At 61.6% G+C, this 25388-nt stretch overlaps 1 protein-coding gene across 1 annotated transcript in view; it reads left to right on the top strand.

Annotated features, from left to right (window-relative positions):
• Positions 1 to 25388, top strand: part of HIP1 (huntingtin interacting protein 1) — a gene marked incomplete at its 3' end in the record, with an annotated part of 59106 nt that overhangs the window by 32676 nt on the left and 1042 nt on the right. Inside the window, 28 exon segments of the mRNA XM_082492953.1 lie at positions 4993 to 5080; positions 5728 to 5870; positions 6332 to 6388; positions 6890 to 6970; positions 9378 to 9454; positions 9731 to 9792; positions 11710 to 11850; positions 12390 to 12447; positions 17394 to 17469; positions 17882 to 18013; positions 19039 to 19136; positions 19342 to 19414; positions 19841 to 20024; positions 20123 to 20211; positions 20303 to 20419; positions 20504 to 20605; positions 21418 to 21612; positions 21748 to 21895; positions 22033 to 22119; positions 22238 to 22345; positions 23173 to 23309; positions 23416 to 23526; positions 23640 to 23698; positions 23836 to 23929; positions 24332 to 24432; positions 24545 to 24650; positions 24857 to 24980; positions 25162 to 25223. Coding sequence (XP_082349079.1) covers positions 4993 to 5080; positions 5728 to 5870; positions 6332 to 6388; positions 6890 to 6970; positions 9378 to 9454; positions 9731 to 9792; positions 11710 to 11850; positions 12390 to 12447; positions 17394 to 17469; positions 17882 to 18013; positions 19039 to 19136; positions 19342 to 19414; positions 19841 to 20024; positions 20123 to 20211; positions 20303 to 20419; positions 20504 to 20605; positions 21418 to 21612; positions 21748 to 21895; positions 22033 to 22119; positions 22238 to 22345; positions 23173 to 23309; positions 23416 to 23526; positions 23640 to 23698; positions 23836 to 23929; positions 24332 to 24432; positions 24545 to 24650; positions 24857 to 24980; positions 25162 to 25223 — 2910 coding nt within the window.

Genomic DNA, 25388 nt, shown 5'->3' with positions numbered 1-25388 from the left:
GTGTTGGGCGAGAGTCAGCAGTCGGCGGGGGTCCTGTGGGATGCGGTCCAGCTCGCTCCCTGCCAGCGGGATTCCTGGAGTCCCATGGGAATGACGCTAAATTCCCCCGGGACAGGGCTGCGGTGGCATATCAAAACCACAGGAGAAGACCTTGTGTGGTCTGGGGACCCCTTGGGTGCTGCCGAGGGAGGAGGAGCTGCTCAGGCAGGTCCCACTGCGCCGGGGCAGAGCTGTCGGGTTGGATAGGCCCTGGTCGGTACTACCTGACTGCTCCTCCTCTGAACGGCCTCGGCCTCTCCGTGCTCCGGGCAGTGGGGTTTCCTCGCCCTGCTCCAGAGGCGCTTGAAACGCTAACGATGCTTGCGGCGTGACCGGTGCTTGCGGCGTGACCAGTGCTTGCAACGTTACCGGTGCTTGCAGTGTGACTGGTGTGGCGTGACCGGTGCTTGCAAAGCTACCAGTGCCTGTGGCATGACCGGTGCTTGCGGTGCGACCAGTGCTTGTGGCATGACCAGTGCTTGCAGTGTGACTGGTGTGGTGTGACCGGTGCTTGCAATGTTACTGGTGCTTGCGGCATGACCAGTGCCTGTGGCATGACTGGTACTTGCAGTGTGACCAGTGCTTTAACGTTACTGGTGTTTGTAACGTTACAGGTGCTTGCAGTGTGACCAGTGCTTGTGGCGTGACCGGTGCTTGCAGTGTGACTGGTGTGGCATGACCAGTGCTTGCAGTGCGACCAGTGCTTGCAGCGTGACCAGTGCTTGTAACGTTACCGGTGCTTGCGGTGTGACTGGTGTAGTATGACCGGTGCTTGCAATGTTACTGGTGCTTGCGGCGCGACCAGTGCTTGTGGCATGACTGGTACTTGCAGTGTGACCAGTGCTTTAACGTTACTGGTGTTTGTAACGTTACAGGTGCTTGCAGTGTGACTGGTGTGGCATGACCGGTGCTTGCAGTGCGACCAGTGCTTGCAGCGTGACCAGTGCTTGTAACGTTACCGGTGCTTGCGGTGTGACCAGTGCTTGTGGCATGACCAGTGCTTGCAGTGAGACTGGTGTGGCATGACCGGTGCTTGCAATGTTACTGGTGTTTGCAAAGTTACCAGTGCTTGTGGCATGACTGGTACTTGCAGTGTGACCAGTGCTTTAACGTTACTGGTGTTTGTAACGTTACAGGTGCTTGCAGTGTGACTGGTGTGGCATGACCGGTGCTTGCAGTGCGACCAGTGCTTGCAGCGTGACCAGTGCTTGTAACGTTACCGGTGCTTGCGGCGTGACCAGTGCTTGCGGCGTGACCAGTGCTTGCAGTGTGACTGGTGTGGCGTTCCCAGTGCTTGCGGCGTTCCCAGTGCTTGCAGCAGTGCCGGTGCTGGTCGCCCAGCCTCAGCCGAGCAGCCATGGCCCAGCCCTGTCCCAGCTGCTGCTCCGCTGAGCTCTGTCCCTCACCCCAGCCGCTGGCCCTGCCAGGGGGATGCTGGCGTGGCGGTGTCACCCCCTTGCAGCTCTCATTGTGCAAACGGGGCCCCGCCGGCCTCTCCTCTCACTTCCCTCCCGGCCCCGCTGCCGTAGCGGCGTTGCACAAGAGGAAACACCGGGGTTGCCTTTGCCGGCGGTGGCGGTGGCGGCAGGGCTGTGGGGCTGAAGGGAGGGCCCGGCTGCCCCACGCGGGCTCCCTGCACCCCCCGAGGCCCCCTGCCCCGCTCCCAGCGCTGGGGGGGCGGCAGCAGGAGAGGAGCCCTTTGGGTGCCCGCGTGGGCACGGGGACCAGGGACTGACATCCCCCTCCGTTGGCAAGACGGGATGTTGAGGCCGTGCTCGTGGGATGGCAGGTTAGAAACAGCCCTTGTGGTGTAGACGCTCGTAATTAAATTATAATTAAAATCCCATCAGCCGGATGGCATTGGGAAGCAGCACCTGTGGGTGGGGGTGAAAGACCTTCTCGGTGGCAAAGAGGTCTGAGCTTTCTTTCAAGGCAGCCCCAAATTTCCCTCCTTCTTGACCCAGGTTCGCGGCCAAAACTCGTGGAGGGCGGTGTGTGCCACCATCACAATCCCCGACCCCGCTTGTCCCTTGGAGGTGACACTTGCAGCCTCGGTCCCTCGCCGCTGCCCTGCGCTCCTGCGGGTTGCTTGGGCAGGCACTGCCGGAGCTGCCGGCCGGTGGAGCGGCGATTTGGGCATCTCCCAAGTCCCTCCCCGAGGTGCTCGCGGGATGGCACCCCTGCCCTGCCCTCCCGGGGGAACGCAGCGGGGAGGTTGGGTGCCCACAGCACCCGCAAGGACATAAAACGTGGAATCCGGCTTTTCCTCGGAAAACCTTTCTGCCGTCCCCACGGACATCGCGTGTGCTTCAAGCAGAGTGGGGGGCTCGGGGATGGAGGGTCCTGGAGGCCACCGCCCATCGCTCTCCCACCGTATCTCCCCACTCGCCGGGGGTCACTGGGGGCCACTTCGGTTGGAAAAACGTCTCCTTGCTTTACCAGGAAAAGCCGGCAGGAAACGGCACTTAAACGGGGAGCTCCGTTTCCAGCTTTCCTGGAGATGCGGCAGCCCCCGGCACTGCTTTCCCTCCGGAGACTGTCCCCGTCCGGTCTTTCAAGGACAGCGGGAGCAGATACGTGTCGCGGTGAAGCCACCGGCTTCGGGAGAGCGGTGGTGGCCCCATCCTGCCTCCGGCTCCAAGCTTCCACTCGCCGGCTCCAGCTTTGTGCTTGGCTCGTTACTTGTGGTCCAAGAGTCCTGTTTGGAGGAGGGGCGTGTGTTTAAACGCCGATCCTGGCGCTCCTCGCACCATGCTGGGTGGCACGTTGTGACTGTCCTGCCTGCGCTGTCGTGGCTGGAGACTGGGATTTTGGACATGGACAAGCTGCACCTGGAGCTGGATCCGTGGCGTGTGTCACCGATGGCTGTTGGGATGTGGGTGTCACCCTCCAGGCTGCCACCGCTGGCAGAGAGGCGCCTTCCGGAGGATTTTGTTGGGATTTTTTTCATGCTGAATTTTATTCTATGGGTTTCATAAACGACAAAGGGCTGCGGCCGCGGGGCCGGGCAGAGCTGCAGGGGTGGCTCCCACCCGTGGTCCTCCTGCGTGGGGAACCTGCTCGCCTCCATCCAGCCCCGTAGGAAGGGACACCTGATGGCATCAGGTTTCTCCACCGCCTGTGTTTCTTTCAGCTCTTCTTAAAACCAAGCTGAAATGCCGGTTTTTGTCCGTGTCCAGCGTGCTGCTGGACTGGGATGCTCATGCCTTGCAGCTGGTGACCGGGTCCCCTGCCAACCCCGAAATGAGCCTCTCACACCTTACTGATGACCTCCATGGTCACCTCCATGGTCCTTACTGGTCACCTCCATGGTCACCAGTAAGCAGGGACCTGGTGGTGAGTGTGGTGAGCAGCTCTGCGCGGCTGGAGACCCACCGTGGTCCCCAGCGTCGTAGGGATGGGGCTGCAAACACCATGGGGATGCACGGACCGGCCCTGCTCGAGAGCATCCCCGCAGCAGAACTGGTTCATACTGGGACATCAGGACCCAGCCCCTGTGTCTCAGCTGAGGGGGTGCTCGGCCCTGGGGTGGGGGTGCAGTCGGCAGCTGTGGGTGAGATCAGAAGCTGTCTCAGCCCTTCGGCACATTGTCCCCGCTCCAGCTGGTGGCTGCTTTGGTGGCAGAGGGACTTTCGGGGGAGGTGGGTCGGGCTCAACGCTGGGGGGGTCTGGGCCATGCCCAGCCGTCCGTGGGGTGCCCGTGGCTGGTGCCAGTTGCCCCCCCAGCCCCGCTCAGCACAGAGTCACCGGGGTCAGTCGTGATGAAGCCGTAGCGGGGCTGCCTCTGAGAGGGTGAGCAAGCCGGGGGGGGGGGGGGTCAAGAAGGATTGCAGTGAGGAAGGCGCTGGGATGAATCCCGCTGCTTTAATTGGTTTATATCAGAAATTAGCTACTTCTGGCAGCGCTGTGCCAGACGGTTTCTTCCCTCGGCAGCGGGATCCTCGCAGAGCAGGTGCCAGGCAAGTGCTCGGCATCACCGTGTCACCAGGAGTGATGCGGGAGCTTGGGGAGAGGGGGACCCTGTGCTCCCCCCACGCCGTGGCCAAGTAGGAGCAGCCACGGTGTCCCCCCCCAGCTGCCGGCACAGCTCCCCGAGGGGGCAGAAATGGCATAGGGTTAACAATCCTGCCCGGCAAACACTTCCAGCAGCTGCTGCTGCCTCTCCGGAGGCTAAATGGAGCGCTGTCTCTGCCCAGGCGTGGGCTTCCCGCGGTCCCCGACACGGTCGCAAGGCTCGCCTGTCCCGGCCAAGACCAAAAGGGCGGTTTTCGGGCAGGGTTGTGCTGGGGAGAGGCCGCCGGCCCCACGGGAGGGTTGTGCGGGAACGGTTGTGCCGTGGGCGGATGCGCCTGTCGGCGGTGGGGTGGCAGTGGGCGCCAGCCGGGGCAGCTGCCTGCGCTGTGGGCAGCGGGTGCGTCTCCTGCCCCTCTGATCCCGCAGCTGGGGCCGTGTCCTCTGCTGCCAGACCTCTGCGCTGTCCTCCGCAGCGCACGGTGGTCTCGCCATCCCACTGCCGCATTCCCCGTGGCCCCCTCCCTCCCCCCCCCCCGAAATGCCCTCTCCCCTCTGTTCCCCCTGAAAAAGAAGCAGGAGCTGCCGGCTGCTGCCTGTGATGCAGAGGGGTTTGCCTTCCCTCTGCGCATCCCACCGCTCCGAGGGCAGGAGAGGGTCCTTTGTTGGTCGCTGCTTTAATTGCAGCGTTATTATGCTGAGTAAATGAGTCCTGGCAGCAGCTGAACCTGCCAAATGCCAACCACATCCCAGAAAGGCATCCGGCAAGGGCAGCATCCAGCTGGCACGAGCAGGGGCCGGGGACCTGGATGGGACCCAGCCACCCACAGGTGCCGGGAGAGCTGAGGGGTCTCAGCGGGTGAGGGGGGAGCGAGGGGGGGGGGGGGGGAGCCCGAACCCTTCCCATCTCACCCCCCTTCCTCCACCGCTTCTCTTTTGCAGACTGTCAGCATCAATAAGGCTATTAATGCGCAGGAAGTGGCTGTCAAGGAGAAACACGCCAGAAATATCCTTCCCAAAGTCGGCGGCCGTGGGACAGGCGAGCGTGGGAGCGGGGCCGGGGCCGCCCGGAGAAGGGGCAGCAGCGAGGCGGCGCGTGGGGAGAGGTGCTGGCGCAGCCGGGCCAGCACTGCAGGCTGGCTGGGGGGGGGCTGGATGGGACCCTGGGGTGCTCTTGATAACGGTTGGGTTTTTTTTTTTTTCTGGCGCGTCACGGGGTCCCTGCTCCTGCTGGTGCAGTCTTTTCTTGTCGGTGGGTGCCCAGCCTTGTGCTTCCAGCGCTGCCATCCCATGGAGGGGGGGGGGGGGGAGGGGTGGATGCCCACAGCAGGTTGTCAGCCTGGGCCGAGGATGCTTTTAGTCCCCAAAGGTGCTTGGGAGTACGCTTCCGCTGAAAGGGGATCCCCCGCATCCCGGCAGGGCAGCCGGGAAGGCTCAGCGGAGGCGCAGCCCCAGCCCTGAGTATGCCACGGTGCTCACGGAGCGATGATGTGGGGCTGGAGGAGAGGGGACAGCGTGTGCCACCCTTGGGGGACAATGTGTACCTGGGCTTGGCAACTTATCAGCTCCCTGCGATGGCCCAGTTCCCCTCGGCTCTGCAGGTACCAGCCGGCTTTGGGGTGGCCGCTCTCCATCGCCGCCGAGGGGGAAAGGAACGTTTCCTTGACTGGCCACCACCATGCATCCTGGGCACGCACCACGAGAAGGGGGCTCAGACCTTCTGGTCGGTGGTGAACCGGCTGCCGCTGTCGGGCAACGCGGTGCTCTGCTGGAAGTTCTGCCATGTCTTCCACAAACTCCTCCGGGACGGCCACTCCAACGTGAGTGCCATGAGCTCCGCTCAGCAGCTGCCTCGGGGCCAAATCCTTTCCGCGGTGGGGCTGCGCGGTGCGGTGGGAGATGCTGGCAGGTCGGGTCGGTGCCCTCCTGGGTGGGACCGGCGCTGGGACCGTTCCCTGCTCGCTTTGCCGGAGCCTTCCCGGCGCTGCACTGCCTGCAGCCCCCCCTGCACTGCAACCCCTGGTGCCAACCGCGGCACCAGTGCGGGAGGAAACCGCAGGGCACTGGTGCAGGAGCCATCAGCAAGGATCCTCCTGCCCCGTGTGCGGATGGGGAAACTGAGGCACCCTGGGGCTGGCGGTGGTGACACCACCGGCAGGCTGCAGGGTCGGGAACGCATCAAGACCTCCCATTCCTTACCCCGGTTGCCGGCTCTAAGTATGGCACGTCTTGCCCTGGTGCTCTGCCTCCTGCCCACGTGCTTTCGTCATCATTCCTCCAGGTCTTGAAAGACTCCGTGAGATACAAGAACGAGCTGAGCGACATGAGCAGGATGTGGGTAAGTGGCTGACTCCACCAGCCGCCGCGGTGGGGACACCCCGGGGGTCCCTCAGCAGCACTCCGTGTCCTGGCCAGGCTGGAGGAGGTCCTGGCTTGGATGGTGGTCTCACCCAGGAGGAGCCAGGCTCCGAGGGCCGAGCAGATGCTCAGCCGTGGCTGACCCGTGACGACCGGGACCTCTCCAGGCTGGGTTTGCTGCTTGTGTTCAATATCCCCTTCCATCAAAATCAAATGCCTTCTTCCTGTTTTATGGCAAAAGCCGGTAAAACTCAGCTCTGGTGGTCAAACACAGCATTGAAATGTGCAGAGAAGGTGGTGAGAAGGTCTTGACCAAATCCTTTCAGCACGTTTGCTGCAAGCCAGCCTGCAGCCCACGTGTTGGCGAGGAGGGTTTTGGCGGTGTTTTTGGGGGAGGTAAGGGAGGTGTCACTCACGGCGCGAGGGGAGAAGACATTTTCACAGCCTGCCTCAGGTCTCAACAGCTTTTTGGTGTCCCCAGGGCCATCTGAGCGAGGGCTACGGACAGCTCTGCAGCATCTACCTCAAACTGCTGAGAACCAAGATGGAGTTTCACACCAAGGTGAGCATCGTCCCATCCCCACGGCCCCAAAAGGAGCGGGTGGTGACACACTCGGACAAAAGCTATGGCAACGTTGCTGTGCAGGAGAGGGGCTGGCAGAGCTGTCCCGGTGCTGTCACCCCTAAGGGTCCTCTCTTCTGTCATGGCTGTCCTGCTGCCTCTGTGCAACATGTCGCAGGCTGCCAGGGTCCATCCTTAGCCTGGATAAAAAGTGGCCCAAGGACCAGTGCCTCAGGGATGGACAGTTTCGTGGTGGATCAGGACTGCTTGGAGGCACCTGGGCTGGGAGTTGGGGGGCTACAAGTTGGGGTGCACGTCCCCTCCCAAGTATCTGAGATGGGCAGAGGTGGAAGTGGGGTCCTGGAGTGGGGAGGGCATGTGGGGGCCGTGCCATGCCGTGCTGTAGGAGCAGCTCCTGCCCATCCCCAGCGCTGCCCTGGCAAGATCGGGAAGGGCTAAAGCAAACGCAGGCAGCAGGGACAGGCAGGAGGCAGCGCAGGGGCCAGCACCGAGCCATAAATCACCCAGAAACCCCTGTGGCAGAGCCTGACTTTTCTGCATCACCACGAATGCGGGGAGGGATGGCGGGAATTTGGGCTGGGAGGTGCCCCTGGTCATGCACGGAGAAGGATGAGCAGCAGCACCGGCTCCAAACGGCACGCGAGCGTGGAGGATTATTTGCCATGGTCAGCAAAGGAGAAATAATATAGATGTGCAGAGAAACCTGCCTTTGATTGGGACTGACGTTTGGATGTAAGGCACTCTAATGCTTTCTGAAATAAGGTTTTTATATGGCAGGAAAAGTGGAGTGGGAGCAACAAGTCAGCCTGGAAATTCAAGAATGACAGGGAGATAGTGAATAACTTCATCTGAGCACCACTGAACATGCACAACTTAGTTCTCAGCGGAACTTCAACAGAGTCACAGGTGTAAGGTTTCCTTATGAGCACCCAGTTCATTGCAGACCATAAATCCCACTTTAGTTTTATCAGGGAAATCAGGAAATCGGGATGAGATAGCACTGAACAAACCTCTCGGTGCCCAGCAGCTCCCAGGGCTTCTGCCCTCCATCACCTGCCGCACTTGGTAAACATCACTACGCACGGGACACTGCAGGGTTGGTCCCGGCCAGAGTCAGCGTGATGTCCCATCCTGTCCCACCCAGTGCTGTCCCCAGCTTGAAATAATCAGTGCCGGTCACCAAAATCCACTTATTCTCTCTTCCCTTTGGGCTCTTGGGCCGTGGGTGTTCCTGGGCAGGGGAATCCCAGGGCACCATCCCAGATTAGGGTTTTTTTTCCCCATTATCAGGAGCTTGTTTCCAGCCCCTGGAGCAGCGCTGCTGGGCAGGTCCCTTCTTCGGGCCGCCCTTCGGAGAGGATGCGCCGGCTCCGGGTCTGCTCCGTGCTGTGCCGGCTGCCAGGGGTGATGGGGAGCGTGTATTACAGAAAGGGAAAAGTGCCCTCTCGTGCCTGAGGAAGCTGCGCTCATGTCAACAGAGCTTATTATTTAGGCAGATGGAATGAAAGAAATAGAAATAGAAATAGAAATAGAAATAGAAATAGAAATAGAAATAGAAATAGAAATAGAAATAGAAATAGAAATAGAAATAGAAATAGAAATAGAAATAGAAATAGAAATAGACTAAGAATAGGAATGGAACGGAAGAAGAGAAGAGAAGAGAAGAGAAGAGAAGAGAAGAGAAGAGAAGAGAAGAGAAGAGAAGAGAAGAGAAGAGAAGAGAAGAGAAGAGAAGAGAAGAGAAGAGAAGAGAAGAGAAGAGAAGAGAAGAGAAGAGAAGAGAAGAGAAGAATCTGCTTGTGGCATTAAGATAACAGCATGCTACCAGGAGGAGAATGGGAAGTCATGGTGGCTTTGAGCGCCCTCATCCTTACAGTAACCGGCTGCGGCAGGTTTGGTACCTGCGGTGTTTCCTTCATTTCCGAGCTGTGCTGGAAAGAAGTGTTTTCTGAAGCCAGGCTGTATCCATCACCCCGATTTGGTTTGGAGCCATGACGTGACCTTCCCCAAAATGCCTGGGCAGCATGAAGAGGCTTTGCCCCCCGGGGCAGATATTGGCTCCTTCCCCTCCAGCTCTAGGGGATGCCATGCGTGAGCTGGTGGCCCCATCTCCTCCCTGCTCAGCAGGTTTCTAAGCCCAGGGAGAATTGGCTTTTCTTGTTGGGGAGAATATGGGCACCACGAATTGGGGATGCTGCGGTCAGCCGGGACTCAGCAGACCTCGTGTTAGCCCCCTTTCCTTCTGACATCACTCTCAGCACATGCAAAGAGCCGTCCCGGTCTCTTGCACTGAAGCCACCAGCCGGATGGGCAACCCTGCTGCTCCCAAAGCTGTGGATCAGGAGATCCTCCAAACCCCTTTCCCAACTCTTGTTTTGCCACGCAGAATCCCCGCTTCCCTGGCAATCTCCAGATGTCTGACCGGCAGCTTGACGAGGCGGGGGAGAACGACGTCAATAATTTGTGAGTGCGGGGCAGGGGCAGGAGGCGAGGGAGGGGGGCAGATGCAGGCAGGGCGGCACGGTGCTGCCGAACCTCACCGGCAGCGTGACCCAGCCGGGGACGGGACCTTGCACCTTCTCCCCAGCCCTGCTGTGGGTGCTGGGAGCAGGCAGAACCCTCGGGCAAGGCTGGGCGCATCCACGCCGGAGCACCCGCTCCTCCCTCTGGGGTGGCACCTGGCACGGATTGAGGTGGCCATAAGGATGCTCCCCAACCATCCTCATCCCTTTTTCCTAGTTTCCAGTTGACGGTGGAGATGTTTGACTACCTGGAGTGTGAGCTGAACCTCTTCCAGACAGGTGAGCCCCTGTCCTGCCCTGGGGTGGTCGGGGTGGGGGTCTGCGGGGGCTGAGCCGGCTCCAGGAAGGATGCTGTCGGGAGGGCCTCGCAGCTCATCTCTTTTTTTGGGTGCTTCACCTGAGTTATTACCACCTGCAGTCCCTGCGTGCCAGAGTGGTGCTGCCTCGTGGCAGCCCTCTGGCAGCACCGCGGAGCCGGCTGCACCGCACCACCCCGCTCCCCCCCAGGCGACACCCCAGTTTCGGGCTCTCCCGCTCCAGCAGCCTCCTCGGGCTGAATTTCTTCTCGTCTTAGCCATGGGCTTGCGACAGGTTTTGGCTTTTATTTGCAGCGAACTCGAGCTGCCAGGGGAGGGGAGGGGGGGGGGGTTATGGCAGTGCTGGAGCTGGGGGAGGCGTGGGGGCACCCTGCCTTCCTCCTGCGCCAGCAAGTTGGGGGGGTAAAAAAAAACCCGGTCTCAACACTCAGGGCTGTCGCGCACCTCTGCGTGCTCGAGCAGTATCAGGTTTGGGGTACATTAGAGCAATTCTGGGATGAGCCTTCATCTGCAACAAGCCCTGGGTGCTGGTGGGACAGGGTTGTTTGGACGGAGCACCCGCGTCTCGGGGCTGCATGCTGGCTGGGCCGGGCAGTGCTGGTGCCGAGGGGCTCGTCCCGTGTGGCACAGCCCCGTCCCCGGAGCGCTCTTGGGAGCTCTCGCTGCTCTGCCTGTCGGAGGGGAGCTGCTGGATGGAGGGAGATGGAGCTGGCATCTTCTCCAACTGCCCTGCTAGCCTGCCTGCTGCACCAGCGCGCCTTGAGGGCCACCGTCCCATGCCTCCCGGGAGACCTGCAAGGCTGGACTGTGACGCGGGGACTGGGCACGGCTCCAGCAGCCCGGCGTAGAATGATAGAATGGTTTAGGTTGGAAAGGACCTTGAAGATCATCGAGTTCCAACCCCCCTGCCATAGGCAGGGACACCTCCCACCAGACCAGGTTGCCCAAGGCCACGTCCAGCCTGGCCTTAAACACCTCCAGGGATGGGGCCTCAACAACCTCTCTGGGCAACCTGTTCCAGTGCCTCACCACCCTCACAGGGAAAAACTTCTTCCTAATGTTCAATCTGAACCTGCCCTCTTCCAGTTTAAAACCATTCCCCCTCGTCCTATCGCTACATGCCCCAGTAAAAAGCCCTTCCCCAGCTCTCCTGTAGGCCCCCTTTAGGGACTGGAAGGCCACAATAAGATCTCCCCGGAGCCTTCTCTTCTCCAGGCTGAACTCTTTCAGCCTCTCCTCATAGGAGAGGTGCTCCAGCCCTCGGATCATCCTCGTGGCTCTCCTCTGGACACGCTCCAGTAGGTCCATGTCCTTCTTATGTTGAGGACTCCAGAGCTGGATGCAGTACTCCAGGTGGGGTCTCACGAGAGTGGCATCCCGCGCCCCAAGCTGCCCCCAGCCCCGTGACACCGGGGCACATCCTGCAACCCCGGCACGAGATGCAATTCACCGTGACGTGGACAAAGGATGAGGGACGTGAGGCGCTGCCAGCTGCTCCCAGCCGTGTCTGGAGCGTGTCCCCACCGGCACACACGGCACACCCGAAAGCCCGCGGGACGGCTGTGACGGGCACAGCACAGGGGCTTTGTGTCCTCGGGGGCTGGGAGCTCTACACGGGGACTCAGAGAAGACCAGGCACCTCCAGCCCACAGTGCCGGGCTGAAGTGTTCCCACGTCTGCGGGGGAGTCCTGGGTGGGAATTTCCCCTTCCTCTGGACCAGCAAATGGCTACGGGGTGGCGGGCTGGGTCCCCAAGGGCCAGCGGGTGTCTCGCTGCGGGTGAACGTCTCTTGTTCTGGGTGACAATTGCGGACGTGGCCGACACGGCATGGCACCCTGCGGTGCTGCCGGAGCCCGATCCTATGCTCCTTTCCCGCAGTGTTCAGCTCCCTGGACATGTCACGCTCGGTGTCGGTGACGGCCGCGGGGCAGTGCCGCCTGGCCCCGCTCATCCAGGTGATCCTGGACTGCAGCCACCTCTACGACTACACCGTCAAGCTGCTTTTCAAGCTCCACTCCTGTGAGTGTCCCCAGCACCAGCTCGGGCCCGGGGGGGGGGGACACAGAGGGGGACACCGGGGGTCACCACCCTGCTCAGGCTGGGCCATTCACCCCCCATCTCCTTCCCAGCCTTTTTTGGGTGGTGAAGGGATTCACTAGGATAAAGGACAAGGAGGTGCAAGTGCTGGGGGACCGAGTTGTCCCAGGAGCCAGCCCTGCTGAACATCCCTCAGACATGGGGACGGTGCCCACCAGGAGCTCCTCTGGCTTTGGACAGGCACTGGCTGCAGAACCGCATCGCCCAGGACCTCAAATTATGGTGGCAGCTGCCTGAACGCCGGCTCTCTGCCTTTCCCTGCCCTGGGGGTGTTTGGGGGGGACGTGATCGCCTCCTGCAGCGGGACGCCGACCCCGCAGCATTCAGACCCCAGGAGGAGGGTGGCCATCTCTGGGAAAGACCCATCCCCCCATGGCCATGCCAGTGGGTTGTCCCCTGATCCGTGCTTCCTTCCCAGCTTGGAGACACCCAGTGACGCTTCTACTTGCTGCTTCTTCCAGGTCTGCCGGCGGACACGCTGCAGGGCCACCGGGATCGCTTCCTGGAGCAGTTCAGAAAGTAAGTGCCCAGACCCGGGGCGCTGGCTCTCCCTGCCGCCGGCGATGCTCCGGGGGTGCTCCCAGGGCAGAGGGAGCGCAGGGGGACACTGGAGCCCCTGTGCCAGGGCTCAGTAGTGGAGTGATGGAGACGGAGGAAGGGCAGGAGTCGGTATTGCTTAGGGCTCTGAAATCCAGCCCGCTTCGACCTCTTGGCTTTCCCTCCGGCTTCCGCCAGGACAGCCGCTCTGCTTGGCTAATCCGCAGCTATTGAATTACCAGATAACGGTGTTATTAATTCTAACGAGTTCCATTAATTGAGAACTCAGAGGGTTGTGATCAGCGGCACAGAGTCTAGTTGGAGGCCTGTAACCAGTGGTGTCCCCCAGGGGTCAATCCTCAGTCCAATTTTGTTCAATATCACGGAATCATGGAGTTTTCAGAGTTGGAAGGGACCTCTAGAGATCACCCAGCCCCACTCCCCTGCCAAAGCAGCATTGCCTGGAACACATTACTCAGGACTGCATCCAGGTGGGTCTTGAAAACCTCCAGAGAAGGGGACTCCCCCACCTCCCTGGGCAGCCTGTGCCAGTGCTCTGTCACCCGAACCGTAAAGAAGTTTTTCCGTGTATTTGAACGGAACTTCCTATGTTCTAACTTGTGCCCGTTACCCCTCGTCCTGTCCCTGGGAACCATTGAAAAGAGCCCGGCTCCATCCTCCTTCAACCCACCCTTTAGATACTTGTACGCCATAATAAGGTCTCCCCTCAGCCTTCTCTTCTCCAGGCTAAAGAGTCCCAGCGCTCTCAGCCTGTCCTCATAAGGGAGATGCTCCAAGCCCTTCATCATCTTAGTTGCCCTTCGCTGGACTCGCTCCAGCAGTTCCCTGTCCCTCTTGAACTGGGGAGCCCCAAACTGGACACATATATTCATTAATGACCTGGATGAGGGGACAGAGTGTATCCTCAGCAAGTTTGCTGATGATACCAAACTGGGTGGGGTGGCTGACACCCCAGAGGGCCGTGCTGCCATCCAGCGTGACCTGGACAGGCTGGAGAGCTGGGCAGAGAAGAACCTAATGAGGTTCAACAAAAGCAAGTGCAAGGTCCTGCACCTGGGGAGGAAGAATGCTGGGCACCAGTACAGGTTAGGGGCGGACCTGCTGGGAAGTAGTTCTGAGGAGCAGAATCTGGGGGTCCTAGTAGATAGTAAATTATCCATGAGGCAGCAATGTGCCCTTATTGCCAAAAAGGCCAATGGAAACCTGGGCTGCATAGGGAAGAGTGTGGCCAGTAGGTCGAGGGAGGTCATTCTCCCCCTCTACTCTGCACTGGTGAGGCCACAACTGGAATACTGTGTCCAGTTTTGGGCTCCCCAGTTCAAGAGGGACAGGGAACTGCTGGAGCGAGTCCAGTGAAGGGCAACTAAGATGATGAAGGGCTTGGAGCATGTCCCTTATGAGGAAAGGCTGAGAGCGCTGGGACTCTTTAGCCTGGAGAAGAGAAGGCTGAGGGGAGACCTTATTATGGCGTACAAGTATCTAAAGGGTGGGCTGAAGGAGGATGGAGCCAGGCTCTTTTCAATGGTTCCCAGTGACAGGACGAGGGGCAATGGGCACAAGTTAGAACACAGGAAGTTCCGTTCAAATACACGGAAACACTTCTTTACGGTGAGGGTGACAGAGCACTGGCACAGGCTGCCCAGGGAGGGGGGGGAGTGCCCTTCTCTGGAGGTTTTCAAGACCCGCCTGGATGCAGTCCTGAGTAATGTGCTCTGGGCACTCCTGCTTTGGCAGGGGAGTTGGGCTGGGTGATCTCTAGAGGTCCCTTCCAACTCTGAAACTCCATGATTCCATGATTCCGTGAGGCGTTCGGCGGCTGGCAGCACATCCGACGATTTAAAACCCTCAAACCCTTTAATTGCAATTTTAAATGCAATTTGCGATTGACGTGCCGAGATGAAAGTCTGGGCACGGGCTGAGAAGGTGAGTGCGGGGCGTTGCTGGTGGGGACACCCTGGGGATGCCCCAGGCTGGCTGTCGGCTGAGCAGGGCGCTCAGCACCCTTAGCAGCATTTTCTGCTTGCAATGGGTCCGTCGGCACTGTCGGGAGAGAGATGCGTTGGTAGAAGCAATAGGGTAGGAGACGGTAACCAGCATATGGAAGCAGTTTGAGATGTTGCTGGTAGAAGGAGGGTCTGCACAAGCCGTTCTCACGGTCATGGTGCTGGGAGCATGGGACAGGGAAAAGAGATTTTCCCCCCAATTCTGTTGAATTTAAAAAAAAAAAAAAAAAAGCCAGCTGCACAAACCTGAGGGAGCTTGTTAAAAGTGGCAACCAAAGGGTGAAACCTTTGGGTGTTGCAAAGCTGAGGAGGGGTCCGTGAAGAGCCTTGCAGAGAGCCTGGGTGCCAGGGGTGCTGCTGGGTGGTGCAGTGGAGCGGAGGTGGCTTTCGGGTGGGAAAAGCCATCCTTGGGTGGGGACAGATAGAAATGGAAAAGGTAAAGCTCATTTCACCAGTGTCCCCATGTTTGTCCTAAATTAAAATATCAATAAGAGATTTTAAAAGCAGCAGATAAAAGGTTTAGGAGGAGAGCGCCAGACCTGAGTCATGGTCACCCAGTTACCCGAGACCTTGGACATGAGGGTGGCTGTGATGCTGCTGGAGTATTACCAGTGCCCAGGGCCGAGAGGTGTTACGGTGCTGGTAAATAAAAAGGGCTTCAGGGAGAGGGGAGGAGGGAGCGGAGGGGCTGACCCGGTGCCTGGCACAGCAGGGAAATGAGGTGTGGGAAAGGGTCTTCATCAAAAAGACAGCATGGGATGGGGTGGGTGCCGCTGCATGCGGAAGGTGGGAGTTGGGTTTGTGAGAGGCCATGAGCTGATGCAGGGTGATGCTGAGCACGAGCATGGGCATTTATTTCCAAAAGCTCTGGGAAAAAATGGAAATGCCCTGCAAAATGTGGGTGACACCGAGCTGAGTGGAGCAGTTGATATGCTGGAGGGAAGGGGTGGCATCCAGAGGGACCTGGACAGGCTGGAGGAGTGGGTCCATGTGAACCTCATGAAGTTCAACCAGGCCAAGTGCAAGGTCCTGCACCTGGGTTGGGGCAACCCCAGTACCAGCACAGACTGGGGGAGGGAGGGAGGGATGGATGGATGGATGGATGGATGGATGGATGGATGGAGAGCAGCCTGTGGGGAAGGATGGGAGGAGACTGGTGGGTGACAAATGGGATATCAGCCGGCAATGTGCACTCACAGCCCACAAAGCCAGGCGTCTCCTGGGCTGCATCCCCAGCAGCGTGGCCAGCAGGGCCAGGGAGGGCATGCTGCCCCTCTGCTCCGCTCTCCTCACACCCCCCTGCAGCACCGCCTACAGCCCTGGGGGCCCCAGCACAAGGCAGGCACGGACCTGGGAGAGACGGCCCACAGGAGGCCACCAAAATGGTCCCAGGCCTGCAACACCTCTGCCGTGGACAAAGGCTGAGAGAGGTGGGGGTGTGCAGCCGGGAGAAGAGACGGCTCCGCGCAGACCTCACTGCGGCCGCTCAGGCCTTGAAGGGGCCTTATAGGAAAGAGGGAGAGAGACTTTTGACCAGCGCCTGCAGGGACAGGACAAGGGGCAGCGGTTCTAAACGGAACGAGGGTGGGGTGAGGATGGACATGGGGAAGAAATGTTGTACCGTGAGGGTGGTGAGGCCCTGGCGCAGGTTGCCCCGAGAAGCTGTGGCTGCCCCATCCCTGGAGGTGTTCAAGGCCAGGTTGGACGGGGCTTGGAGCAACCTGGGCTGGGGGGAGGTGTCCTTGTCCACAGCAGGGGGGTGGACTGGATGGTTTTTGAAGGTCCCTTCCAACCCAAACCACTCTGTAAGTCCATGATCCTATGAGACACGAGGAAAAGTCTTGCCTGGATTAATAACTGCACAGAGGTGAGGAGATAAATGGTTGGGTTTTCTGTCTCAGGGTGATCCCAGCTATGGTGCTGGAACCGGTCCTCTCACCCTCTCACCGTGTTTTAAATGAGATCAAAAAAGACCGAGCAGTGAAGTGTCACGGCCCCTGGTACGTGATTATTTAGGGTAGTCAAAACAAAAAACTGGCCAACGAGAGCAGTGTGATGATGTCACGGCACCGAGGGACAGCTCGATTCAAGGTCATAAACTGCAAACCAGTGCCCATGGGTAAACCACCAGGCAGTGACGTCAGTAGATAGCAGGGCTGTCCGTGGGCTCTGACCACCCAGGGCAGAGACCTTGGGGCAGGTATCAACAGCACCGAGATACCGGCTGGGATGCTGGGGTGGCTGGAAGGGAGGGGAGCTGCAAGCGGCACGGTTGGGCACCACCTCTCATCCCCAAAACTGGAAATCCTGAAGAGGTGTATCCCTGCTCCTGGGGGAGATGTTCCTGCGGTGAGCTGAGGGGATGCTGCGGATGTGGCCTCCAGGCTGGAAGCCCCCAACCCACTGGTGGCCAGGACCATAGTGGGAGCAATGGTGTTGTCCCTTCAAGCTTTGGCCATGGTGAGGATGACAGAGAGGTGACTCTACCTCGGTATGACCCAGTGCAGCCATCCTGCTGCAGTTCATGGTTTCATAGACACAGAGTGGTTTGGGTTGGAAGGGACCTTTGAAGATCATCTAGTCCAACCCCCCTGCCATGGACAGGGACATCTACCACTAGATCAAGCTCCTCAAGTTTCAGATCCTTCTCTCTGCTCATCAGGTCCTGGGTTTATGGGAGGAAGCCTCCAGCAGGCAGTTTGTGCCAGAGGGAGGCTGGTGATGGGGTTTTCTCAGGATCTGCTGTGGGTTTGGTGGCAGCATACACCACCGTCCCCTCTGGCGCAGTGTGGTGGCCCGGTGACACCATCATGGAGCCAGGCGAGGGGTTGGAGCTACCCACATTTGGGGTGGGGTGTCTGGGTTAGGCAAGAGCCATCCCTAACCATTCCCTGCCCCTTGCAGGCTGAAGGACCTCTTCTACCGTTCCAGCAACCTGCAGTACTTCAAGCGGCTGATTCAGATCCCGCAGCTGCCGGAGGTGAGACCCTGCGGTCCCCACACTTGCTGTCCCCGTTGCTGGGGTTGGTGGCACTAGGAGATGTGTTGTCCAAAAAGAGTCGCATTGCCACCTTGCCCAGCTTCCAGGGGCTGGTGGCAATGTGGGGCTCCTGGAGCCTGAGGCTCATCCCTGCATCCCTCCCTGGGTGGGATCCTGCAGGATGGAGTTGCCCCTCCAGCCGGTGGCTGGGATCCCCGCTCTCACCAGCCCTCAGCCCTTGCCGGGATTCGTCCCCATGGGTCCTGGCTCCATCCCTGCTGGTCCTAGTTCCATTCCTACGGGTCTGGGCATGGCCAGCTCAGCACCAGGGCAGGATTTTGACCAACCATGCCTGAAGCCCTGTGGCAGTGCTGGTCCTCCCCCACCCAGCCATGCTCCCCTCCCTCCCCAGAACCCTCCCAATTTCCTACGTGCCTCAGCGCTGTCAGAGCACATCAGCCCCGTGGTGGTCATCCCCGCCGAGGCGTCCTCACCCGACAGCGAGCCCATCACAGATCTGGTGGAGATGGACACGGCATCACAGGTGAGCCGCTGCGGCACTGCCCATGCCCCTCAGGCTGTGGAGAGGACGGTGGGTGCCTTTTGACTCCAGGACCAGGGTTGTTTCTCCAAAACCATGCCGTGGGGGGGGGCTGAGACAGTGGGATGGCCTCAGATCATGGAATCACAGAGTTTCAGAGTTGGAAGGGACCTCTAGAGATCTAGTCCAACTCCCCTGCTAAAGCAGGATTGCCTAGAGCACATTACTTAGGGCTGCATGGGAGATGTTGGGGAGCATCACTGTGGGAGGGCAGTGTGGGTGCTGGGTGTCACATGTGGGTGCCACTAGGTCTGAGCCAGGCTGAATTAGAATTGTAGAGTGGTTTAGGTTGGAAGGGACCTTAAAGATCACCTCATTCCAACCCCCGTGCCCTGGGGAGGGACACCTCCCACCAGCCCAGGTTGCTCCAAGCCCCGTCCAACCTGGCCTTGAACACCTCCAGGGATGGGGCAGCCACAGCTTCTCGGGGCAACCCAAGCCAGGGGCTCACCGCCCCCACAGTGAAGAATTTCTTCCAAACATCTATTCTAAATCTCCCCTCTTTCAGTTTAAAACCGTTACCCCTCATCCTGTCGCTTCGTCTCACGGTGCTTCTCTTAGTGGTTTGGTGCCCTCCAGTGATGGCTGGCTGAGGTGTTTGGCTTCCCAGCATCGCCCCTCAGCTCTGCGTGCTTTCCTTAGGTTTTTGCTCCCCTCTCCACCAAGGGTTGTCCCCAGGCACAGAGCATTTTGGGAGGGGAAGGGACGTGCAGTGAACATGGCTTTGGGGATCTTCCATCCCTGCCGGGAGTTAGGTGGGGACAGACCACGGATGCTCCATATTCAACACGTTCAACTCCCTGGGAGCAGCGGAGGGGATCCAGCCCTGGTGTCCAGGCAGCACGAGCAGGCAGCAGCCCTGCCAGCACGTGGGTTGGCTCAGTGGTGCCACCGGGAATATGGAGGGGATGAGGGCTCCCAGGTGGTGGTGGTGGGTTCACTCCAGGTCCGTGCTGCTCTCCCCGCAGAGCCTGTTTGACAATAAGTTTGACGACATCTTCGGCAGCTCTTTTAGCAGCGACCCCTTCAACTTCAACAGCCAGAACGGGATGAACAAGGATGACAAGTGAGCGGTCCCAGTGATTCCATGGGGGTGGCCGGGATCGGACTGGGAGCTCCCCTCCCTGGCTCAGCATCGCAGCTGCCTGCCAGGCTGCTGCGACACAGCAGCCACGGTGGCACGGGGGACGCCTCCCCTCCCAGGATGCGTCCCCACCTCACTGACACGGCTGGTGGCACAGAGGATGGTACCCCATGTCTCTCCTTCCCAGGGACAGGTTAATCGAGCAGCTTTACGGGGAGATCGCAGCCCTGAAGGAGGAGCTGGAGAACTTCAAGGCCGAGGTGAGTGACAACCCTCCGGTGGTGCCACACAGTGAGCACCCGCGTGGCAGCCCAGGGGCAGGATGAGACCCAGCAGCTCACACTGGGAATGGGGCTGGTGGGGTGCTGGCTGCATCCCCAGGTGGGCAAGGCGGTGACTCCATCTGTCTGTCTGTCCTGCCCTGTCCACGATGGCTTCTGCATCCCTGGCGCAGCCATCCCTGCCCGTACGGGGGGTCCCCACGTGTGCTGCGGGGGGGGCTGCATCCCTGCCGGGGGGTCCAGGCTCACCCCCACTGCCCAGCATCCTCAGTGCTTCACCCCGCTGCATTTGGGGCTTGGCGGGGTGCTACCCGCGGGGTGGCCGCTGGACAGTACCGGCGGGCATCGGCTGGTGCCAGCAGCTACCGAACGGCACCGGGAGCTGCTCGCCTGCCGTCCCCGCAGAGCGCACGGGGCACGGTGCAGCTGCGCGGCCGCGCCAGCGAGCTGGAGGCAGAGCTGGCCGAGCAGCGGCACCTGAAGCAGCAGGCGCAGGATGAGAGCGAGTTCCTGCGCGCGGAGCTGGAGGAGCTGAAGAAGCAGCGGGAGGACACCGAAAAGGCGCAGAGGAGCCTGACGGAGATCGAAAGTGAGCGGGGAGAGCCGGCACCCAGCTCGGGGTGGGGGGTGCGCCCTGGGGTGGGGGGGTCCCAAGTGCTCACCTCGGTGTCCCTGCGTGCGCGGCAGGGCGGGCGCAGGCCAACGAGCAGCGGTACAGCAAGCTGAAGGAGAAGTACAGCGAGCTGGTGCAGAACCACGCCGACCTGCTGAGGAAGGTGGGCTCCCAAAATCCCCACCCCACCCCAGCATCCCCGTGCCCCCTGGCCGTGCCCCCTGACACTGGGGGTCCCTCCCTGCTGTCCCCAGAACGCAGAGGTGACCAAGCAAGTGACGGTGGCCAGGCAGGCCCAGGGGGACGTGGAGCGGGAGAAGAAGGAGCTGGAGGACTCCTTCCAGCGGGTGAGCGAGCAGGCTCAGAGGAAGGTGAGTGGGGATGGGGTGGACATACTGGGAGGGGGGTGATGGGCTTCCCCATGGGGCACCGGCAATCTCCCTTCTCGCCCGCAGTCTCAGGAGCAGGCAGAGGTGCTGGACACGCTGAAGCGGGAGCTGGCTGCCAGCAGACAGGAGCTGCAGGTCCTCCAGGGCACCCTGGAGTCCAGCACGCAGGTGAGAGCCCGTGGGTGGCCCCCACCAGCGCCACCACCGTGGCGGGACAGGCAGCACGGGCGAGAGGGAGGTCTGCCCGCTGTCACAGCGCTTGGGTGAGGTGTTACCCCTCCAGGCGTTACGCACCATTGCCCTGAGAACCAGCTCCCTGTCTTCTTCCTCCCCACATCTGGATGGGTTTAGTGGTCGTACCAGGGGGTTTAACGCTTCTGGGTGCAAGAGCGGGTGGAGCAATGGCCTCCAGCAGCCGGATCACTGACCAAAATCCCTACAACAGCAGGGTCAGGCAGGGCGGCTCTGCCCGCTGTAAAACCCAGGCAGGGAGCGTGCCATGCCATCGCAAGCCTTTGCACGGGCTTCCTGGCGTGCCAGAGGGTATTTCGTGCCTGCGAAGCTGTGGAGGGCAGCGGGGGGTTTCCAGGTTCGTTGTAGAAAGCAAAAGGTGGCAGGAAAATGGAGCTGCCCGGCCCCGGGGTGGGCAGACACTCTGCAGCGGGACAGGGATGGAGCAGAACCAGCTCCAGGGCTGGCAGCCCGCACCTTCCATCTCTTCCTCCATCAGGATAATAAAAGTGAATTTTCGCTGATAAAAGCGAAAGGGCTCCCCAGGGAACCTCAGTCGGCCCCAGGCGAGGCCGTCAGAGCTGCAAGGCTGCTGCCGGGCAGCGGGTGATGCAGGGCTGCGACCCGCATGGGCTGCGATGCACCGAGCAGGGACGGTTGGGGTGACACGAGCCTGGACCGCGAGCAAGTCCCCAAACCAGAGGGTTCACCCTCGGCACAGCTCCGACCACTGTTTTGCACCCACCCAGGCGGGAGCGGAGCAGAGCACCCGGATTGCTGGCCTGGAGCAGGAGAGGGACAGCCTGAGCCGGGCAGCGGAGCGGCACGGGGAGGAGGTGGCCGCCCTGCGGGCCGAGCTGCAGCAGCTGCGGGACACGCTCAGCCGCGAGCAGGAGAGCAGCAAGATGGAGCTGGAGACGTTGCAGACCCAACTGAGAGACAAGGTACCCCGGGGGCATCCCGGCATCCCCCTCCCTGCCAAGCTGCGGGGCTTCAGCAGAGCTGGAGGCAGCGGTGGGGGGGGGGGGGGATCCCCAGCCGGCGTGGCGGGGGCCGTGACGCCCGCATCGGCTCGGCAGGAGAGCGGGGAGCGGGAGCTGCAGCAGCGCCTGGCCGAGGAGCAGTTTGCCCTGCTGCAGGGCACCGCGCGGGAGGCGGAGCGGATGGTGCAGGATGCCCTCGGTCGCATGGAGGATCCCTCTCACATCGGCTGCACCGGCTCGGCAGGTGAGTTCCCCGGCGTTGACCAAACTCAGCGTTAACCCAACCCGACGCCGTGCAAAGCCCTCCATCCCCGCCGTCCTACGGACGTTGGAGAGTGGCTGTGCTGCCGGGTTTGAGCCCTGCCTCCTGTCTGCCTGCAGATTGCCTCCTCTCCAGGACGCTGGCAGCCTCCGAGTGTGTGGAGCGGCTGCGGGATGCGCACGGCAAATACCTTTCCAATCGCACAGGTGGGAGCCGGCAGCCCCGGGCAGGGCTGGGCTGGGGGAAAGGGGCAGCTCGGGCACTCGTGGGCCGGGTGGGCAGCGCCCGCCGGGGCTGAGGCTTGTGCCCGCTCTCCCACCGCAGCCGTGGGCTCCCTGCTGCCCTGCCTGGCCCTCTTCGCCCACCTCGTCAGCGACACCCTCCTGCAGGGCAGCGCTACCTCCCACGTGGCCCCCATGGAGCCCGCTGACCGTGAGTGCTGCGCCGCGGGGCGGGCAGGGGGCTGGGGCGGGCAGGGGTCCGGATAGATGGGAGCTCTGGTGGGCATGGTGGTGGGTTAAGCAGAGGCTGGCGCAGGCAAGGTGCTGGGGCGGGCAGGGACCAAGGTGGGCAGGATTCTGGGGCAGGCGGGATGCTGGGCTGGGCAGGATGGTGGGGCGGGCAGCGGTTGCAGTGGGCAGAATTCTGGGGTGGGCAGGGGTGAGGGCAGACAGGGGCTGGGGTGGGCAGGGGCTGGAGTGGGTAGGATTCTGGGGCAGGCGGGATGCTGGGCTGGGCAGGATGGTGGGGTGGGCAGCGGTTGCAGCGGACAGGGTCTGGGGTGGGCAGGGGCTGGGGCAGACAGGGGCTGGGGTAGGCAGGATGCTCGGGTAGGCAGGGGTCGGGGCAGGTGGGATGCTGGGGTAGGCAGGATGCTGGGGTGGGCAGTGGTTGCAGTGGACAGAATTCTGGGGTGGGCAGGGGTGAGGGCAGACAGGGGCTGGGGTGGGCAGGGGGCTGGGTTGAGCAGAGGCGGGCACAGGCAAGGTGCTGGGGCGGGCAGGGGCTGGGGTGGGCAGGATGGTGGGGTGGGCAGCAGTTGCAGTGGGCAGGATGCTGGCGCGGGCAGGGGTGAAGGCAGACGGGGGCTAGGGTGGGCAGGGGCCAGGGTGGGCAGGATGGTGGGGCAGGCAGGGTGCCGGGGTGGGCAGTGGTCACAGCGGGTAGGATGCTGGGGTGGGCAGGGGCCAGGGTGGACAGGAGTAAGGGGTATCTGTCCCCACGTGTGGCATCCTCAGCCTCTTGTGCTGCCCGCACAGGTCTGCTGGAGATGTGCAAGCAGTGCGGCAGCGAGGCTGTGAGCTACCTCAGTGCCCTGCAAGACCCAGGAACGGTGGAAGGTGCCGACTGCAGCCCGGTGACAACCTGCCTCGGTCGGATTAGTGCCATCGGGGAGGTGGGTGCCCAGGGTGGGCTGGAGGGAGGGGGTCAGGCCATGGCGGGCACTGCCGGAGCGGCTGTGCCACCCCTGGATGGTCCCTTTCATCCTGTCCCCTCCCCAGGAGCTGCGGCCCAGAGGGCTGGACGTCAAGCAGGAGGAGCTGGGTGACCTGGTGGACAAGGAGATGGCAGCAACAGCAGCGGCCATCGAAACGGCGGCCGCCCGCATTGAGGTGAGGGTCACCGTGTGCCGTGTGGCACCCATGGGTGTCATGTCCGCCGGGACTGCTGGCGCAAGGCCAGGATGGCACCCGGGGCTCAGCACAGCCTCTTCCCCCTTTACCAGGAGATGCTGAGCAAGGCACGGGCTGGTGACACTGGGGTCAAACTGGAAGTGAACGAGAGGTGAGCGATGGCCGGGGCGCTGGAGGGGGCCGGGCAGGCAGGAGGAAGCCCGGCGCCACGGGCAGAGCGGCTGGGCACAGCTCTGGGGTCTCCCTACCCCCCACAAGTAGGAGGACTCAGTGGGGTTTGTCTCACAGGATCCTGGGCTCCTGCACGGGCCTCATGCAGGCCATCCACATCCTGGTCCTGGCCTCCAAGGACCTCCAGAGAGAGATCGTGGAGAGCGGACGGGTGAGCTGGGGGCAGGGGTGCAGGCAGGGGTGCAGGCAGGGGTGCGGGCAGGGGTGCAGGCAGAGCATAGGGCAGCCTGGCCAGCGGGGGATCACTGCACGCTTGCCGGGGACGTGCTGCTCTGAGCCTTGGCCTGTTGGGGCATCAACGCTGGCTGCCAGGAGCTCCTGCCCCCACCCTGGGGTGTCACCCTGGCTGCGGTCCCCGGGGTGTCACTGGGGTCCCTGATCTCCCTTCCCATGTAGGGACCCCGTGATCCCCCGGGTTCGGTGTCCCCAGCTCCCACGCACATCCTAAATGAAACCCCGATACACTCCGTTCACCCAAGAACGGGGCTTTGGGGGTCCCAGGCCCTGCCACCCCCCTGTCCCCAACATGTGACCATGCCTTTCCCCATGGCAGGGTGCGGCGTCCCCCAAGGAGTTTTACGCCAAAAATTCCCGCTGGACCGAGGGTCTCATCTCCGCTTCCAAGGCCGTGGGCTGGGGTGCCACCGTCATGGTGTAAGTGCCACCATTACCGGCGGGGGGAGAGGACGGCAGGGTCCTGCTGTCCCCACGGGGAGGGAACGGGGGTGGCGAGAGGATGCTCCAGCTCCTTTCTGCCCTCCCACAGCGACGCTGCCGACCTGGTGGTGCAAGGCAAGGGGACTTTCGAGGAGCTGATGGTCTGTTCCCGGGAGATCGCGGCCAGCACTGCCCAGCTGGTGGCAGCCTCCAAGGTAGCCCGGCGCCCCGGCAGCTCTCCCACCACTGCCTGCATTCGGCTCTGGGAGATGCTCCATCCCCGCGGAGGCACCAGCGGGGCTGCTCCCCTAGCCGCGGTTTGGGGTGACCCTGGGGCACGACATGGTCACCCCAAACCATGGGGCTGGTCTTCTGCTCACCCAGCGGGGTGTAAGCGCAACCCTTCTTGCTGCCCCGGTAGGTGAAGGCAGACAAAGACAGCGCCAACCTTTGCAAGCTCCAGCAAGCCTCCCGGGGAGTCAACCAGGCCACCGCCGGTGTGGTGGCCTCCACCAAGGCCGGGAAGTCACAGGTGGAGGAGAAAGGTAAGCATGGGGCTGCGGGAGCATAGACCTGCCCCGAAATCTCTGCTCTTCACGCTCGCCGTCTTCGGTTAGCCCTGCCCCAGTGGTGTCTGCCTACACGTGTATCCCATGGGAGCTGCCGGGGGGGGGTCTGAGCTGGGGAGCAGAGCTTGAGCGGGACTGGTGGTGTGTTTCTCTGCAGACAGCATGGACTTCTCCAGCATGACTCTCACCCAGATCAAGCGTCAGGAGATGGACTCGCAGGTAGGAGGTTCCTCCATGTTTTGGGAAACACACGTGGTGGGTGGGGGCACCAAATGCGGTGAGTGGGGGCACCCTACCCGGCCGCCTGACCCCAAGCAGCGCCAGCTCTTGGGGCAAGCCCAAGGTGTGAAGGCAACAGATGGGTTTGGCCAGGAGCCGCCTGCA

This window comes from Vanellus vanellus (assembly GCF_965231255.1).
Source record: "Vanellus vanellus genome assembly, chromosome: 19".
Lineage (NCBI taxonomy): Eukaryota > Metazoa > Chordata > Aves > Charadriiformes > Charadriidae > Vanellus > Vanellus vanellus.
This window is presented reverse-complemented; position numbering and strand designations above follow the sequence as displayed.